Source organism: Telopea speciosissima, unplaced genomic scaffold, assembly GCF_018873765.1.
Source record: "Telopea speciosissima isolate NSW1024214 ecotype Mountain lineage unplaced genomic scaffold, Tspe_v1 Tspe_v1.0097, whole genome shotgun sequence".
In the NCBI taxonomy this organism is placed as follows: domain Eukaryota; kingdom Viridiplantae; phylum Streptophyta; class Magnoliopsida; order Proteales; family Proteaceae; genus Telopea; species Telopea speciosissima.
The window spans coordinates 75125-95126 of NW_025317433.1; the positions used below are offsets into that span (position 1 = coordinate 75125).

The 20002-nt window shown below is 39.1% G+C and overlaps 1 protein-coding gene and 1 long non-coding RNA gene across 2 annotated transcripts; one reads left to right on the top strand and one right to left on the bottom strand.

The window, feature by feature from the left end:
• The first annotated feature begins 4496 nt into the window (after nucleotides 1-4496).
• Nucleotides 4497-15786, top strand: LOC122647626. The gene is made up of 5 exons (XM_043840980.1): nucleotides 4497-4688; nucleotides 4963-5077; nucleotides 5242-5940; nucleotides 6168-6276; nucleotides 15633-15786. The coding sequence occupies exons 1-5, from the start codon at nucleotides 4606-4608 to the stop codon at nucleotides 15656-15658; spliced, it is 1032 nt and encodes a 343-aa protein (XP_043696915.1). The 5' UTR covers nucleotides 4497-4605; the 3' UTR covers nucleotides 15659-15786.
• On the bottom strand, nucleotides 8071-19193 carry LOC122647627. The gene is made up of 3 exons (XR_006330940.1): nucleotides 19070-19193; nucleotides 12310-12315; nucleotides 8071-8080 (listed from the first exon to the last, which is right to left on the bottom strand). It is a non-coding gene; the product is annotated as an uncharacterized LOC122647627 (long non-coding RNA).
• Nucleotides 19194-20002: the final 809 nt, after the last annotated feature.

The following is a 20002-nucleotide window of genomic DNA, read 5'->3' on the forward strand; positions in this document are numbered from 1 at the left end:
GGGCATCGAGGAATTCTAGTGGCAGCCGTCGCTTTCCCTTCCCCCTCCGCTTCTTTGCATTCTGCCACGCGTTGTCAACCTACATGGAGTCATGGGGTTGTCTCTGAGATCTCTCGGGCGACGACGTCACGCTGCATGGGCATGCCCGGTCTACATGGCCAAACATCTTACAAACACTGCACACCAGAGGTGCCCACTCATAATCGACCCTTTGCTCAATTATTGTTCCATTGTCCATCATGATTGGGATTGACACTGGTAAGCCATCGGCTGCATCAACTAGGACATAGAACCTTACGAAGGATAATCGCTCATGTTGTGAAGTGCGACGGTCGGTGCAAATAGGTTTGCCGAGAACACTTGCGATCTTGCCTAAAGTATTGCATGCCCAGAAATGGAGGTTCAAGCCATACAAACGTACCCAGAGTGGCAGCTAGTTTTCCTCTTTCTTCGTGAGTGAGATGTCTGGGGTCCATGGGCGAAGGAGTAGAGGTCGTGCTCCAAGAGTCCAGGGCCCTTCGTTTAGAATTGTTATGCTAGAGTCAGTGTCTTGGAGCTCAAAAGCGAAGATACCACTCTGGAGTCCGAAGACTTCGACGGCTCCTACGTGAGCCCATTTCTCTTGGGTGTAGCGCTTCATACTGGAGAACGACGGTCTTGGGCCAAACACATAGCCAATAAGAGCTATCTCCCACCTGTCGGTCTCCTCAGCCAGTTCTTCCTTGGAGAAGTGCGCCACCTTCTTGCCGTTTACAATCACTGGAGCCACGAAGGGAATCTGATTATAATTAGCATGCACACACCCACCAGGAAAGAGGTTCACCCACTTACAAGGGTTCCCTTCCCCAGTAGAGGGGAAGTCACTATCAGGGACCACCGGGCCTGCCACTCTAGTGGCCATCAAGTCAAGAAGAAGAGATCAGGGAAAGAAAATCTCAGGTTGCAGTCCAATGTCTCAGCAAGCATCTAACCTCTTTCAAACACTACTCCATCACCTCAACCATCTAGCATTGGAATCCCACTATCGATATCGATTTTTGTCGATACCTCATTAAAAATTGATTTTTTATGTTTTATTTTTAGGGTGAGTGGTATCAGATTGTACGCATTGTGATCTTATTTATACGTATATTTTCATTTAACCATAGATCTCACATGAGATTAATCTCAGCCGTTCAATTAACTTTCCCTTATGACCGGTTCCTGACTACTACGGTTGTTGCCTTATGAGTCACTTCTCTCTCTCTCTCACCTCCTGCCTTGCTCCACCTCTCTCTCCCTTGTGCAGATAAAATCCCTCTCCAATTCTTTAATCTGGCAATTCCTGGCTACTACGTATATTAAAGAATTGGAGAGGATTTTTATCCCCCTTGTGCATACCCTCCCCACCCAGCTCTCTACAGACTGCATCTCCCTATAATCCATCGAAGCCTTCCCTTAATCTTTTATTGATGAGTCAAGGAGTCACCTGGACAAATTCGTTTTCCAATTTAACTTCTGTCCCTACACTCACTCCTGTTGAAGCTACGATTTTTTACAAAGCTCAAATTTCTCAAGGCCTGGGAGTCGTTCGTTGATGCTCACACACCTCTTCTTGACTACACATGCACAGTCAGTAATAGTCGGTGAAAGCCCTTTCCTCTATGGTGGTACCTTAGTCACCATCAACGCCCTTCACTGCCTTCCCTCTCTACCACATCGATTTTCTAATAATGCTACCCCAAAATCGATAACCCAAGAACCATTTTTTTTTTAATCAAAGGAAGAAACCTAACTGATTGACGGTGATTAGGGTTTCAATAAACTTCGTCCCAAATTGGAGAGATTGAATCAAATATGGAAACACTAGACTCAGGAGCTAAAACACAAAGAAAATTAGATTATATTTTTCTCCTCTATTATTTATCTGTGAGAAGAACAACTTCAAAGTGGGTATTCTAAGAGCTAATCATCAAGAAGTGTAAAAAGATCATGCAAAAGAAGATTATTTCTTAATGTTCCCAGACCATCTCCACTACGCATATCTGGGGACAAGAGAAGAGAAAATAATCTGGGAAAAGAGGGAGGTCGTCAACGGAGAAATGAGTTGCAGCGGCATGTCACCGTGAAGGGATGAGTTGCAATGGGAACTGGGAAGTGGTTAAAGCTATGTTTGATATGCATTCTGGGTCTAGAATGCATTCTGAAGCGAGAAAAGTTTTATTCAGTACGCATTCACATTCTAAATTCCTAGAATGGGGTAAAAAGTGTGTTTCGTTGTGGAACATGCTAAAAGCCTATTCTGACAAAACTGGTGTTTGGTACATCCGTACATGTACATTGTTGTTGTTCCAAAATGCATTTTCGACCTATAATGCATTATGGGAATGCATAGCAAGCACATCACATTCTAAAATAGTACTTCATCATTGCTCCGTACACCTCAAAGTGACAAAATAGGGTGTCTACAAGAGAAAGGCTCAAACCCTAGTTTATGAAGATTTATATCATTTACACATCTCTAGCTACTCTGCCCCCCCATATGTCGTTATTTGATTTAATGGACAAATTAATTATTTATTGATTGGGGAAAGATCCCCATGATGACAGTAGGAACATCCTTTCCCATACCCTCGAACATCCTGATCATGTGGGACCCACACTTCTACACTCTCTCCTCCTTAATCATGTGAGTCCACTTGTTGTCAAAATCATTTTCCATGCCATGATTGGTGTGTAGTATGGGAGACTCCTCTCACATTGGCAGTGTGGGGAACCCTCTCCCTGGATTGATTTTATTGAAATTCAAATCAACTTAAAAGTTGAAATTGGTTAAACTAAAGAGTAGATTTGAATCCCACTTCTTTAGTTTCGAATCCCACCCTCTTTTGTCTTAAGCATTTAAAAATACAAACCATAAATCAAATGTATGGTGAATACAAAATTTATCATAGAACACATTATGAGAACTGTTGGACCTAGGGATTGCGATCGGTCCAGGCTGGGTCAGGTTTTTTAAATCCCCAACCCAATCCTAGATCCTCTTAACTCAGTCTACCCAACCCAAGGTTGGACTGGGGATACCTCAACCTAGGGCGAGCCATGTCGGGTTCAGCTCAACCTAGCCCAGCCAACCCAATCCGGCCTTACTTGACGACATAATTGTGTATAATAATATAGGGGAAAAGAACATTACCTGGTTGTGTGTGGTGCGGGGCTCCTGCGGCTAGACACGGCCGTGCGAAATAACCGCTGTGCTCCCATGGAAAGGCAAAAATCCTTGAAGATATAGCGGTCATTTTGTGCAAACCCTGTGTTTAGGCCCAAGAACCATGCTCTGCACACGATTAGGTAGCATTCTTTTTCCCAATAATATATTATATATTTTCATATATTTATATAGACAGGGCTGGGCCAGGCCTAACTTGACCTTGCCCTCAACCAAACCGGGTCTAGAAATCTCAATTCTAGCCCAACCTGTATCTGTTAGGCTCAGGGGCCTGGTCCAATTTTAGAAACAGCCCCAACATCCATCTTTTTAAACATTACATATTCGGCATTTTTTCTTAATTTTGAATTATGCTTTGTTTGCCTTGCAATCTCGGAAGGAACTCTCTCTATCACGATTAAGAGCGATAGCCAATCTGTTATCTCGTTCTTGCTGGATCCTCTAAAGAAAGCGACCCTGGGTCTACTACCTATTATTGAGGATATTAGACACATCTCTTCGTATTTGGATGTTTGCACTTTTTCTTATATTTCAAGGAATGCTAACTCAGTAGCAGATTGCCTTGCCAGGAAGGCCCTATCTGTTTCGAGAATGATGGTTTGGCCCAATTCCGATATCTGTTTATCTGAAAATTTTCTTTCAGAACTTAGGAGTGTGTCCCGTACTCTGCAATAGAACTATATCCTACCAAAAAATAAAATAAAATAAAATAAAATTATGCTTTGCCCTTCATTAAATACTCCTATTGGGCATTTGGGCTGAGACTTCCATATAACTTTTTTTTCTTGGGTAGAAAGACTTCCATATAACTTGGTGGTGACGTGGTTTTCTATCACATAAACAGATCAGCATCTAATATGGTTTGCCACAGGCGAGGGATCATGGGCTAGTGAAGGTGATGACAATTCTTAAAAAACGTGAGATTTATATTTTCTCTTCAAGTATCTACTATCTAAATGAAATTTATTACGAAAACAAAATAATATCTAAATGAAATTACATTTTTAATCAAATTAAATTATTACGTCATCATTGGGATTGCATTTGGTGAGTCCAACTCCGACAGCAACACAGAAAGGGACAGCTCAGCGCGCCAATGACAAATGGACGTTAATTGTGGTGGTGGTGAATTTCCGGTGAATGGGCAGCCCACCCACCTTGTCACCTACTGCAACCGCCGACGCCTGGTTGGACTTTTGGTTCGATGTTCGCCATCTCTATAACCAAAGAATAAGAGTGAGAAAGAAGAAGAGAGAAGCAGAAAGAGAAAGGAAAGGCTAAGCCGCTTACCTTGTGTCATTGGCACGTTTATCTTGTGCCCTTTTTGACAGATTTGATTTGGGTTCATTGCGTTTCCTCCCCGGTGGTTTTTTCTGTTGTTGTTCGTGTCGGTGAAGATGATGGTTGCTAGTAGTTTCGATCTCTGGCAGAAAGATGCGTTCTTCTCTGCGGCTGAAGAGGTTCAGGAATCCACAGACATGTATGTTGTGTTTTCTGTTTCAAATCTGTCCTTTTTGAAGGGTTCGGTGTTGTGGGTAGGGGGTTTCTGGTTATTGGATTGTTCTGTTAAATTTGCTGCATTGTTTTACTATAAACGATGGGTTTTATTTCGTTTCTCTTTTTGGCGTTGGTTTGATTTGTGGTTGTTGAGCATTTGAAGGATTTTTATCAGTACTGTTTCCTTGTTATAAATTTATTGGTTTGATTGGATTATGGTTTGTGGGTTAATTTTGGTTTCTAATTGGTTTTTCCAGAATGGAATCGGTATACAGGACTTGGTTAAGGGAGAGAAGAGAAGGGATGGGACCAGAGGATTCAGAAGAGCTACGAAGGGAACTGCAAATCACTTTAGGCACAGCGAAATGGCAGGTTGGTTTCTGATTTTGTTTCTCGGAATTGGATTTCTGCCATTTTATTTTACAATTCTTACAAATATCATCTGCGGGTATCGATTTTAGATAGACCCAGTTGTATTTTCTCTTTTCATTCCTTCAGTAATGCTTATATTAGTAGAGTTTTGGTCGCTTAATCAGTTGGAAGAGTTTGAGAGGGCCGTCAGATTGAGCTATGGAAATCGTTCCGAGCATAATACAACAGTCAGGCATAAACAATTCATTGCAGCGATAGAAGACCAGATATCTCGTGTGGAGAAGGCACTAAGGGAATCCCTGTACGAGGAAGGGAAGCAACCCATGCGATGGGTAAACTTGGATGAAGAAGAACGCAATGATTTAGCTTCATTTCTTTCTAGAACTTCAGGAACCTTGCAAGGTACCAAGGATGAAAATGTAGAGCTCAGACCTTCCTCAAGCAACTCCGTTCAGGGGAATGAACAAAGGAGAAAAGTTGCAGACCTCCCTATCGATGCTGCCTGCAGAATAGATATGCCAAATTGTGTAAAGGATATTAAAGAGGCTGTGACTTTCAGGCAAGATGCTAATTATGCAGAGTTAGACGCAAAAAAACCTCCTGGAACCAAGGATGATTTAAGCTGTCAAATGGAGAAATCAAATGGTCATAGAAGAACATGGAGTACACCAAGCTTTGATGCTTGGAAGATTGTAATACCAGATGAGGATAAACAGAGAAAACCATTGGTGGCACTTGATGAATCCCCAATCAAAGGAAAGGGGTTCAAGAATAGCTTCCGGAAGCAGAAAAATGGAGAGCATCTCCTGGCAAGAGGGACTTCAAGTTGCCTTGACTTGAAAGGAATCAATTTGCTTTATCGGGTTAGTTCACTTTCTTCCATTTTTTAAGTTGGTCCTCGAATTTTGTTTTATAGTTCACTTACATACCAGCTTCCAAATGTTTTGTTTACCAGTTTAATCATCACCGTGTTAGAATAAAATGAAATTTTAGAAATTCTGTTTTTTTTTTTTAGGAAATATGATACTTCTAGAACACAGAGTGGTTATAATAGATTCCAGGGAAATTCTAACATGTGCACATTTTGCAGGTCTTTGGACGGTTAGGTGGATCTCAAAGACATATACAAGATCCACAGCACATGCAGTTTAGCTCTCTCAAACTTACGTTTGTGGCGGTACTAGCTATTTTCTTGATTGGTATGCTCATGTGCTTTATTGCTTGAATCAGTGAAATACAAGGACTAGCTGTAAATGAGAATTTAGTTAATAATAACCTTCATTGACCTAGAATTTTGTTCTCGACCGAAAACAAATTAGAAAAATTTTCGTGGTTCTCTTTTGTTTTTTCTCGTGTGGGTTGGCTTGGAGAGTTATGGGGTTGCAAAACATGAGAAGAAATACATAGAAAAACTCCATAAAATGAAAATATGAGCATCATAATCAACAAAATGTGAACTCCTTCCTACGTTAACTTCAATTTTGGTAAAATAACAGCGCCTTATAAAATATATGGAGACATCTTATAAAATGACCATAAGGGCATCTATGCTTTATGAATAAAATCACAGGCAATTAAGCAAAAACAGTTAAAAACTTACTAAAACAAGAAAATAACTAAAAATAAACAGCACACAAATAGAAAGTATAGCTGAGATTATGATCAAGAAGAATAAAATAAATGAACTTATTTTAGTGGAAATAAGCCTTAGGTTTGTAATGTAGCTCACAATAGGAGATGGATCCTATTAGAGGCCAAGCAACAGGATCTAAGGCTAGGCAGTTTGGGGCTGTTTAGGGCAAATCTAGGGTTTAGGCTAGGGTTAGGGATGAATGTGATATATGGTAATGATCAGCAGATCTAGGGGATTATTTTGATATAAAAAAAATAGGATTTGATTGGGTTTTATAATTCTGTAGATTTAGGGTTAGGGTTTCGGGTTTTAGAAATTAAGAAAAATGACCAAAACTAGGGTTTTGAGTGGGATCTAAGGGCTGGGACTGAGGTCGAGTTTTCTAAACTGGGAAGGGGATGTTCGACTGTAATATGAAGGTTTTCTGATGGCTGAATTGGGTTTTATAGAAATTAGGGTTTTTAGGGTTTTAATGGAGAAGAAGGGATTAGGGTTTTGAACTAAGGATGGGGGCAGCAGTCTGGATCGAATGTACGACTGATGGAGGGGAAACTGTGATCAGAATATGGTAAGATTCTGATAAGGGGTTGTTGCTGGATAGGGCTTAGATGATCTAGGGTTTTTAAAAATTCAAACAGAAAATAAGAGGGATCGAATGGGGAAGGAGAAGGAATGAAAAAAAACAGAAATTAAACTCAAACTCACAGCAGGAATCCACTGGCAGCGGCTTGACAATTGAAGGAACCTCCCGATCGTCTTAATGCAAGGAGTCGCAGGAATCCACCCACCCTATCCACCTTGAAATCCACAAGGATGCACACTCAAGGGAGTAGGAACAGCAGCAGCAACAATCGGCCAGCAGTAACAGTCTTTTTTAATTCAAATTCAATGTGGGGGAGCCATCCACGATCTACTTTATTTATAATAGAAGGCTTAAGCCAAATCTCACTACAACTTAACCTCTTACCACATAAATCGTGGAAGGGTGGGACTAAAATAAAAACAACTTAAAACTTTTAAAAGAAAAAGACACAACTACCCCTACTAACTTAAAATAAAAGAATCTAACTTAAAACAACTAATTTAAAAGAAGATTCCATACCAGCCAATAGGATATAAGGACTTATTAACCAATAGGAACACTTTACTTAAATTAGACCAATTGAACCAATTGGATGCAACCAATTCTAAACCGGTTCAATCTAAAAACAGGAACATAAACTAAGTATGGAAAATAATAATCCTAATCTATGGCTCCCTATTCAAGCCCTAAGTTCAGGGCTTCTTCTTCTTCCCTCTTGGAGCTGTATCAACTCTTCCCGTCTTGAAAGCATTCATCCTCGATGAATGACTGAAGATCACAGAATGGTCTTCCAAATCAGGATCAAACTTCTTGAGTTCATCTTTAGCGGATGATTCAAGCTTGTATGCGGATAATAGCTCTTTGACGGATGAAGAAGGCTGGAATTTTGGCTGGGCGGCAGCCTCTTGAAGTACCACATGAACACCTCGTAAATCATCATCATCAAAATAATTAGCCACATCATATTCATCATCAGGAGGGAGTGCATGAATATGATTTGCGCCTTGGTCTTCATCTTCACCTTGAACTTCTTCCTTTTCAGCCACATTGATAGGCTTCTTCTTGTGTGGGCAGTCCCGAGCAATATGCCCCTTGTCTTGACAGTAATAACAAGTGAAGGGGTCATTTCGGCCCATAGGAGCTTTGCCCTTATCATCCACACGTGGGGGAACAGCAGGGCGAGAGGTGCTGCCTATAGAGGAACCTTGTTTTGAGGTGCTAGTGTTGATGTAGGCCGGCTTAGAAGTAGAACCCGACTGTTTACATGAAGCTAATAGCTCCTCTGCTTTCAAGGCCTTCTCAAAACAATCTCGAACGTCTACAACGTCAACCACCCCAATTGTCCTGTTGATCTCACTTGACAAACCCAACCTGAACCGGGAAAGCATTTGGATGCCCTCCACCCTAATGCCAGTGCAAGAAGAAGAGCATCAAATTGTCTTATGTACTCAGTCACAGTCATGGTCCCTTGGCGGAGGGAGTTGAACTGATCTTGCAGCTGAGACCTAAAGTGCCTTGGCAAGTATTTCTTACTCAGGTCGTATTTCATGTCTTCCCAAGTGCGAGGTGCAGTACCATTAAAGTCCATCTCTCTTTCAGTAGTTCTCTACCACTCACGTGCTGGTACGACAAGTTTAGCGCAGACTAACTTCATTTTCCCCTCTTCAGATAGGTCATACTAGTCGAAATAATCTTCTATTGCAGCAAGCCAGTCATAAAATACCTGGGGGTCAGAGTGACCATTGAATTCTTTCAGCTTAAGCTTCACCTTTTGGTTGCTTGTATAGTGCCGATTAGTACCCTAGTCTCCAGTGAAGTAGGATCTCATATACTCCTCAAAAGTAGGCTGTCGACCTCTGTCTCTGTCCCGGTCTTCTCTATTTCTGTCTCTGTAGCCTCGGTGGTGATCTCTGTGTTCCCGAGAAGGTTCACAGGCATATCTAGGTCTGTCTCGACGATCTCTATAATAATCTCTATCATCCCTGTCATCTCGGTCAGTCCTGAATCTGTCCCTATGACCTATGTGTCCATCTCTATAACCCTTGTAGTCATCTCTGGGGCTCCCATCTCTATCAGGTAGTCTCTGTATCACTGAATGGAGTTGGTACCTGTCTTCTTCTATGGGCAGGTTGCTGTCCCTATTAGGAGGGATTCTCTGTCCTTCCAAGTGTTGCAATCTAGTCATGATTGCATCAGTTGTAGCTTTTTGATCTGCAATAAATTTTCTGAACATCTCCAATATTGCTGCCATAGGGTCGGCCGGTTGTGGCAGCACCGGATTTCCATGTTCATCCATGGCTCTGATGCCAAGTTAATGTAGCTCACAATAGGAGATGGATCCTATTAGAGGCCAAGCAACAGGATCCAAATACAGCTGCTGGTTTGGCTAGGTAGTTTGGGGCTGTTTAGGGCAAATCTAGGGTTTAAGCTAGGGTTAGGGATGAATGTGATATATGGTAATGATCGGCAGGTCTAGGGGATTATTTTGATATAAAAAAAACAGGATTTGATTGGGTTTTATAATTCTGCAAATTTAGGGTTAGGGTTTCGGGTTTTAGAAATGAAGAAAAATTACCAAAACTAGGGTTTTGAGTGAGATCTAAGGGCTGGGACTGAGGTCGAGTTTTCTAAACAGGGAGGGGGATGTTCGACTGTAATATGAAGATTTTCTGATGGCTGAATTGGGTTTTACAGAAATTAGGGTTTTTATGGTTTTAATGGAGAAGAAGGGATTAGGGTTTTGAACTAAGGATGGGGGCAGCAGTCTGGATCAAATGTAGGACTGATGGAGGGCAAACTGTGATCAGAATATGGTAAGATTCTGATAAGGGATTGTTGCTGGATAGGGCTTAGATGATCTAGGTTTTTTAAAAATTCAAACAGAAAATAAGAGGGATCGGATGGGGAAGGAGAAGGAATGAAAAAAACAGAAATTAAACTCAAACTCACAGCAGGAATCCACCGGCAGCGGCTTGACAATTGAAGGAGCCTCCCGATCGTCTCGATGCAAGGAGTCGCAGGAATCCACCCACCCTATCCACCTCGAAATCCACAAGGATGCACACTCAAGGGTGCAGGAACAGCAGCAGCAGCAATCGGCCAGCAGTAACAGTCTTTTTTAATTCAAATTCAATGTGGAGGAGCCCTCCACGATCTACTTTATTTATAATAGAAGGCCTAAGCCAAATCTCACTACAACTTAACCTCTTACCACATAAATCGTGGAAGGGTGGGACTAAAATAAAAACAATTTAAAACTTTTAAAAGAAAAAGACACAACTACCCCTACTAACTTAAAATGAAAGAATCTAACTTAAAACAACTAATTTAAAAGATGATTCCATACCAGCCAATAGGATATAATGACCTATTAACCAATAGGAACACTTCACTTAAATTAGACCAATTGAACCAATTGGATGCAACCAATTCTAAACCGGTTCAATCTAAAAACAGGAAAATAAACTAAGTATGGAAAATAATAATCCTAATCTATGTCTCCCTATTCAAGCCCTAAGTTCAGGGCTTCTTCTTCTTCTTCTTCCTTCTTGGAGCTGCATCAGTTTGACCTTTGGTCCAAGGGGTTTTCGTTGTGATTGGCTAATTTAATGGGCCTAAATATGGGTAAGAGATAGGACTACGAGATTAATTAGATTAGCTTAGTCCAAATTTATGTGGTTATTTGAGTCATTTGTATGTTAGAAGTTAGCTGAGTCAAGTCTTAGAGTTATTAGGAATCTGGTTAGGTTTTACTTGTTTTAGTATATGCTATGGTTTTAGAGTTCTAGTTTGTATAGAAGTGTCAAATACTAGTCTATTTGGCTTTTCGAAGTAGTAGTTTGAATTCCAAATCACTTTAGGATTGTTAAAGAATTAGTTTATGAATTCTATATAATTGTATTGGCATATGGCCTAACCTAAAAGTTTACGAGTAATATTATTGTTTTTTTAAAGATTTGGTTGTGAGGATTCATGGCGTGTTTGGATGAATTTCCAGAAGTGCTAAGGTAGATTCCTTAGTGGAAGAGTGGACTCTCCTCACGGTTTAGGTGGAATCCTGCCCTATTCATCCTTTCATCTGCTAATTCTGTTATCAACAATTTTGAGGTCTGATTTCTTCACTCTTAGCATTGATCTGTTTGGCATGAAATTACATATTTGATCTTTTTATTAGCTGTTCCCTGTGGGTGAGCCTTGGCACAACAGTTAAGTTTCGCTATTGCACCCTATTGGTTGTGGGTTCAACACTTGGAAACAGCTTCTCCTGCAAAGCAGGGGGTAAGCCTACATACATTTGCCCCTCCCAGACCCTGCAGTAGTGGGAGCCTTGTGCACTGGAGTGCTCTATTAGCTGTTCTCTAATACTCCGCTGATAAAGTTCTATTCTGGTCTTCACTCTTCAAATTATCAGTTTCCTAGTTGCTGGACTACAATCCTTTTCTTCAGTCGAGCCCCAATCCTTTGCTTGATCAATCATAAAATTTTCCAACAAGTAAATCATCTCTACAGGCTCACTCAACCAGGAGAACAGGTCATTCTGACCAGTCTTCTGTTAGATATCAATTTTCTCCTTTACTTTAATCTGAGATTCAATTGCCCAGTTTTCTCTGTTTGTGAGTTCCCTTGTTTGCAAAACAGTTTCTAGTTTCTACTGGGACTGGTTATTGCATTAGATGATCTGTTGAAATAGAAGAGAGGCAAGCCTACAAAGAACAGAAGTGGAAATAAACAACTGAAAAGCTTTATGTAGGACCAATAGGGGATGATATAAATGGAAGTTACTAGAGATAGTTTAATTATTTGTAGTGACTGCAACTGCTAAAGAGTGATATGGTCCAAGTTGAAAAAATATGTACGCCAGTAATAACTCGGCCTGTAGTGAGAAAATGCATTTTGATTCTGATGATACAAAAGGATATGAATAACAAGAAGTAAACGGGAGGAGGCTATCTCGAGTTGAGTTGTACTTAGTACTCTCTAGTCCTCCAAAGCAAGGTTCAAGATTTCGGTTTCGACCGAAACCTGGCCGATAGCTTGCAAGTTTTGCCTGATAGATTCGATACGGCATTTCGGTGGTCAAATGGCCATATTTTGGCCAGAAACTTTAGGAAAACCCTAATTAAGCATCTCTAAGCATAATGGAATCTTTAGATTGTTAAAAAACACACCAAAAATGTTAGTTTGGTTTTGTACCCTAGGTTGGTAGTCTATGATGTACCTTGCTGTATACTTTCTCAAATATACCCTATGCTACCCATAATTTAGTACTGAAACACATAAAATTCGATGAAATCAACTAAAACATGCATTACAAATGAAGAGAAACCATTTAATATTACAAAATGTCAAAGTGTTATGAGTACAAATGTGCAAGTGTCACAAGTATAAGTGTACAACCAAGGTGAAACTTAAAAGATCCCTACGAAATCGTTCCTCCAACTCTATGTCAGTACTACATAGAGCTCTGGGAAGGCTCAATAGCTGAGGAAGATTGCTATCATCAATGAAACCGTTCCTCCGACTCTATCCCAGTGGCAGTATACAGTGAGAGGTTGGTCGTATCCGACCATATATATGACTTCGAACTATGATATTAGTAATAAGTATGAGTTAGGAACAATAGTCCCACATGATTATCTGCAATTTTATTTTCACAAAACTAAACAGAAACTCTTTAGTTTGTTCAAAAGATACAGAATATATAGAGAGTAACTGTTTCACTTTCACAGTCTGTGGAGTAACAGGTCTGCTGAAATATCAGTTGTGGAGCTATGCAAGTGGTGCTAGAGCAGGGTGATATTTTGTGACTTCCAACTTGGAAGCCTTCTTCCTTTTACTCCACTGTCACTATTTGGGCTTTAACCACTCTCTTGGATGGTATTGAAATGCAATAAATAGGGCTAATACAGACAGAATCTGGTAATATTACATATCCTAAGTGGAGTCTGTCGATATCTTGGCCCTGCTCTGCATGTGTTCTATTTATATTTCTTTTGGGGGAGGGGTGTTATCCTAGGCATGACTGCCAAAGGACGACCATAGACTTTTTCTCAAAATAAAGATGTGACAGGAGTACAGGACTAGATTTTGAGTGCCACTACTCAGTTGAGCACTGGAAGATGACTCTTGCTATCAGTGTATTTTGGTAGAGTACAAAATTCAATAGCATAGTGTATTTGGGTAGTACAAAATTCAAATCCAAAGGCTCCATTTGTTTTTGCATAAAATAGTCAGGACAAAATTTTTCTGTAAAATCCACAGCTTATTTTTAAATTTGTAAAATTTTCGGACTACCTAATTCAGATTTTGCCCTGCACAATTTGACCATAAAATCTTCCTTTGTAAAATTTTCAATATCTGGAGCGTGCCTTTGGAGGAATACATGTCTATGCATTTATAGGATTCATATCCTTGTGTGGAAAAACAAGGAAGGATAAAATACAAAATGAACGTATTAGAGCAGACTTGGGAGTTGCCCCAATCAGTGACGGGACTTGGGAGTTGCCCCAATCAGTGACAAACTCCGAGAGAGTCATTTAAGGTGGTGCAGTCATATTCAATGGAGGCCTAGGGACGCCCCAGTACGGGGGGTGATATGATTCCGGTTGAAGGAACTAAAAGAGCTAGGGGCTGGCCTAAAATGACCATAGGAGAAGTGGTGAGGAAGGACACGCATAGTCTAGGTCTTGTACCAAGTATGACCTCGGATGGAGCCTATTGGAGGGCAAGGATCCATGTAGCAGACCCCATGTAGCTAAGATTCTCCTGACTTACTGGGTTGTGCCTCTTTCCTCTTATTATCATTCATTTTCCTTTTTTTGTCATTTCTCTGCTTTTTCCCCATCCCTTCTTTCTCATCTTTTCTTTCCCTTTTTTGGCTAGATCTCAGTCGTTCTTACTTTGTTTGTTTGGATCCATGTAGCCGACCTCATCAAGTTGGGATAAGGCGGAGTTTGTTGTCGTTGTTGTTGTTGTATATCCTTTTATGGTTCTCACAATCATATGATAGGGACTAAATAATTCAAATTTGGATAGAATAATTCAAATTTTAAAGAGTTGTACCATGTGAACAAAGGGCAAACAAACATTGGAAAATCTTACTATGACATATAACATCAGAGTTTACCTCCTAAAGAGAAGACATCGGAAATTTTTTCATCAATGCAAACCTTTTCCAATTAAAAATTTTACATGGAAACAATGAGCCTAAAGGACTATTTTTCATATTGTGGATATTGTTTGGTCTCTTTATTTTTTGTTTGGGGGGGGGGGGGATGTTGGTGAATGCAGACTAATCCCGACCCAAAAAATTCAGTGAGACTAGTACTTAACAGGATCGTAGAACAGGTAGCAAAACAATATAATTGAAAGAACAAATCAGAATAGTCCAAGTCTTAATCAAATGGTCTAGATTTGTAGAATCTAAACTGGTTCTGATAACAAAAAATGTAGTTGCAGAGGAGTCCTGTTGCTACTAGGATTTCAGGTAGTAGGTCTAGAACTCTAAGAATCAATCTAAAAGTTCAAAAATCGATAACAGAATCTCTGAGAATTATCAGGAATAACTATATGAAATTTGGGTACAATCCATGTAGTATAGCAACAACAAAACTGAACTGAATGAAGAAACATAAGATCTGCAGGGTATAGAAGTTCAAAGGATTTGATCTGTAGATCTTGATATAGATAGATAGAAGAGACAACGAGACTAGGAAACCACTTAAGCCCCACTTGGAATCTACTATGCACACTACTGAATTTACAGCAGCAAAACTTCTTAAAACCAAACTGAATATATTTCATAAATTGGTGTCTAAGGCCCTAGGACACTTATCTATATATAAATTTCATAAACTGGCGCTCTAACAGTTCTTAAACTCCACTTGGAATAGTCAAAAGATACTAGTATTTGACATTCCTACTCAAACTATGACTTAAAAACAGACCATTGACTTAGAATGTAGTATGGATTTAAATTTCTAATGATTCTAGGGATTAACTTTGTTAAGTGCTAACCTAAAAAAGACTCTAAACTAATCCTACTTGACTAATCTCGTTGTCCTAGATTCACCCCATACTGTAATATGGATCAATGCTTATGTTAACTTAAATAAGCCCACTTTTGTGATATATCTGCATCAGGGGGCCTTGGTACATAACAATAGCGAAAACTGCGTCTTTTTTTTTTTTTTTTGGTTGGGTTGGGAGGTATTTAGACAAGAAGGGCCTTCAGCATACCATTTCCTTTTCTTCTTCTTCTTTTTGTAATATGTTATTATTTCTTTCCCTCTCTCTTTTTGGGATTTGTATTGCTAAAACTTTGTTTTAATTGTTTGCAGTCCCTTTGGTAGTCTATGCAACATAAAGGAGATTTATTCATGATCAGGATTAAAGGTATCCATGTAACCTTGGAAAATCATTATCTCAATGTTGTCCCTTTCTTTCCCCATTGTATTTCATCTCCCAACGAAAAAAACTTAAGATTGTACCAACATCACAAAGCATATCCAATTGGATAGTTAATGCAAATGAAATGTTAAGAACTGAATATTCTTAGCAAATAAATTGAATCATTAACTAGGCTCCCAAGGAGCCAAATTATGTCAAAAGGCCAAATATTGAAATGGGTTTTCCCTAATATGTTATAAGTAATAAATAATGAAGGAACAAGATGCCTCAAAGAAGGAGGCCTTGTTCCACTTTGTAGGAATGATATGTGGTGCAAGACCGTATTCCTTATTTGAAAATAAGAGTAACATTTTCTCAGTTTTCTGAACCACTTCCACAGCTTTGGGTTACTTTCTCCTTGAAAATCTTTCTGTTTCTTTTCTTCCAAAGACTCCCATCTAACTGCAAGGTATAGCTTTTCTCCAGAGAATATATTATCTGCCTCTAAAAGCCTTTGAATAGGCTAGTGAGATTGATAATCTTTATAATCAATCATCCAGAATATATTTTAAATTAACAATTCTGCTTAAAACCTTTCAGAACTGATTTCATCTTGACATTGTAGCACAATCCTCGGATTTTGCTGGCTCTGCAGATCTTCAATGGAGTTTTTTTTTTACTGAATAATACAGGAATCCACGATTTAAACGTGCGGGTGTCCAAGAAATCCACAGATTTTTCCGTAACTATACGGAAAAATCCGTAAAAAACAATTTTTTTTATTGATACGTTTCATATACGTATAATACTTACTAAGAGATAGACACCCTTAACATGCTCTATCTCATTGCTACTAGAAAGACTTGACACAAAAATGATCTTCAGAGTACAGGTATCAGTTATTTATTTATTTTTATAAGCACTTATTACAACCACACACATTTCTCAGTCAGTAACACAGCAACAGGCCTTCCCAGTACTCATTGGATTTAATACACATATACCTTCATGGTACAAGAAGGCCTTGCTGCATTGCTGAGTGCAATCTATGTTATCTTCACATGCCCTTAGCCAATGACAATTATCAATGTCTTGGGGTCCCGCAATCACAAAAGTTTATATTCATCATCAGATTCATTGTCGAGAAATATCTAATGGCTAATACCATAATATTGTTCTTATAACCATAATGCTTTAGAAGGACCATAACACCACAGTTAGAGATTACTAGGACTATTGACTTGAAGGGTTAAAAAAAATATAGGAATGATTAAATGGACTATCAAGAATAGGTATTTTCTCAATAGGCTATGTTAAGATTATTTTGCTGTATGAATAACTTGAAAATACTAAAAGGGAAAAACTCATTCTCACTGGCACTTTGATAATAAACTTATGAAAGCTATCCAACAAGAATAGATGATGTGGCCTTTTTGACCATTGGATAGAGAATGATTTGGTCTGGTTTAGCTATGTGTCAAATGCCTACAATACTTCGACCACTATCACCTTCTTTCCCATAATATCGAATTTGTAAAACCGTGAAAGGGCAGGGGACCAACTCAATGGTTCAAGTCATGGAAAGGGCTATCTCAAAGAGGCCTACCTGAAGTAGAGTGAAAGCTGTCAAGAAAGGTCTACTTATTGCCAGGTAGTAATCTTGGGGCAGGGTGGAGCCACTTGGAAATGGCTTCCTACCACTAGAGTGAGAGCTGCCTAGTATAGGTGCTTAAGGGTGTTAAACGCTTTGGTTTCGGTTAAACCATTTAATTAAATGGTCTCAATTTTGAAACCATAAATGAATCATTTATTAAATAGTTTCATGGTTTTGGTAAATAGTTTCTATTTGATTTTGGAAAATGGTCTATTCCGGTTTAAACCGTTTAATTAAACGGTCTCAATTTTAAAATCATAATCGAATCATTTATTAAACAGTTTTATGGTTTCGGTTTAAATGGTTTGGTTTTGGTTTGACTTTGAAACCCTTATGGGCACTAAAATAAGCCGACCTAGTATGTGATAAGTTAAAGGATTTGATTTAATGTTTTCCATCAACTCTAGGGTTTTTGACATATCGATCAAGTACCTAACATACAATAAGATAACACTCCTTAAAGGAGAATCCATGACAAATTGGGTTTGCAATCACTAGTCACTACATGATCAGGGTCTCTACATGGACTCCACATCCATACATGAATGAATCCCCACTCATTCAGTGGTTGGGATGCTTTGCATCAGGTGAAGCTCCTTTGGTTTGCATCTCTCTCACGGTAGGTGGGTTCAATCATTTCTTCGTTATCAAAGACTTATGTTTTTTTTGATGAAAGTGTAGTCACACAAACCGCACACCAATCCATAGTGTAACAACTGCTTGCAATCTTTCATCTTTCATTAATTAAAAGTATAAAGATTTCTTTTTGTAAGGTTCAAAAGTATGAAGATGAATCACGTTATCTTTCACTAACATCAAAAGTGTTTTATAATTCACCGGAAAAAAAAAAGTGTTTTATATAAAACAGAATTTCTTATTGACATTTGCAGTGTCAAATAATACTTTATTTTTTTGATCGAGTTTTCCTTCAGTCACAGTGAACAAGGAATCTATTAACTACAGTGGGTTCATATGCGGGCTGAGGTATTGGGAGGGTGTTTTGGAGAACATACTTAAAACCTATAGGGGTTTGTGAACTCTTGAATGATGTTGCGAACGTTCAGCTCGATGGATAAGAACTTACAAACTTTTTTTTGTTAAAATAAAATAAAGTTTTCTAGTTGTTAAAAAAACAAAAGGATGTCTTAAATGTTTCTGTACGTATTCTTAGGCCTCTACGCTAGTGCAAGCGCTACATGACCGATTCACATTCTCTTACCTTTTTTTTAATAATTTTTTGATAAAAAGTTGTGTGCATGAGCGTGCATGGTGCACAACTGCACACAAGATCTTAGATGGAGACAAAAGCTCCCATTGAACTGACTTCCTTATTTAACAAATCGTTGATGCACTAGAGATTTCCGTGCATCGATCCCTTACCGATATGATAGTAAATTGATAGGAAACATTAAGGCAGCGTTTGGTATACATTCTATGTTGTAAAATCGATCTAGAATGCATTCTCTGGGATACATATCAAACACAGCCTAAAAAAAATTTGAGTAAGAACCAAAATCGACCAATCAGTTGAGAGTTGAGACTGAAATCGAACCAAGTGAAACGGGCCAAACCCACGGTTCGACTCCCTTACATACACCTAAACCGCTTGACAGACGCTGAAACAAAATTCTTTCTCTTGCCTAGCAAGAAAGGGTGACGACTGATAAGTGATTTCCTCTCTCTCTATCTCTCTCAACCTTCCTTTCTCCCAGTCTTGCAAACCCGTTGAAGAACAAAGAAGAGATAAGGAACATGGATCCGAAGCTCACTGCGGTGGCTCAGTTGTTCGAGCGATTCAAGGCTGCTTTTGTGAGAAACGATCTCGATACATGCTCACATCTCCTGTCCCAGCTCAAGGTAACGCTCCCCACTTCCTTTGTCCGGGTAATAGACTTATCTTCTTGTTAATGCTTTTTACTTTCTCGGAAACCCTAATTGTTGCCACGTTTGCATTATGTTTCATGATTGAGCTTGGTGGCGTTCGGCTTGGTCAAACTTGTTCAATTGAAGATACTTAGATTTGAGAAACTTATAGAATGCATTTGTTCTTTTCGGTTTTGAGTAAGTAAATATCCTGAAAGACAGCCTTAGGCCAAGGATTAACTTCAGTCGATAATGAATTTTAGATAAATTTTGGATATTTTATCAGTTCCCGTTTGGTTTCCTCGGGAATGACTGGGTTGATTGTTTAAATTTGAAACTAAATTTGCTTTTAATATCTCTTGGTTTTGAATATATTGGTAATGTATATCATGGAATTCAAGTTAATTTTATATCAGACGTCGTAATTGAAGGAGCTGAGGAATTTGGAGGTTTGAGCTTATAACTATGGGTTAGGAAATATAAAATATGGAGGAAAGGATAATGTGAAATTATGGCGAGAATACACGGGTAAATTGATGCAGTACTGAGTCAAAATCAACCTTTGTTGAGACAAAATGGTAATTTCATCTTGACAGCCTTTGACAATTGTTGAGAGATTTCTGTAATCCGCCACAACAAAGATATGAAGCAAACTCCCTTCCTCCCCCTGGGTGGTCTGTGCCAAGTTGTTAAATCACCATGCTGGATATGTTAGTGTACTTATTATCATATCACTAGGTCTGTTGCAAGTTTGGATCACCATGCTGAACTTATTCTCATATCCACAGGCTGTGCCAAGTTTAG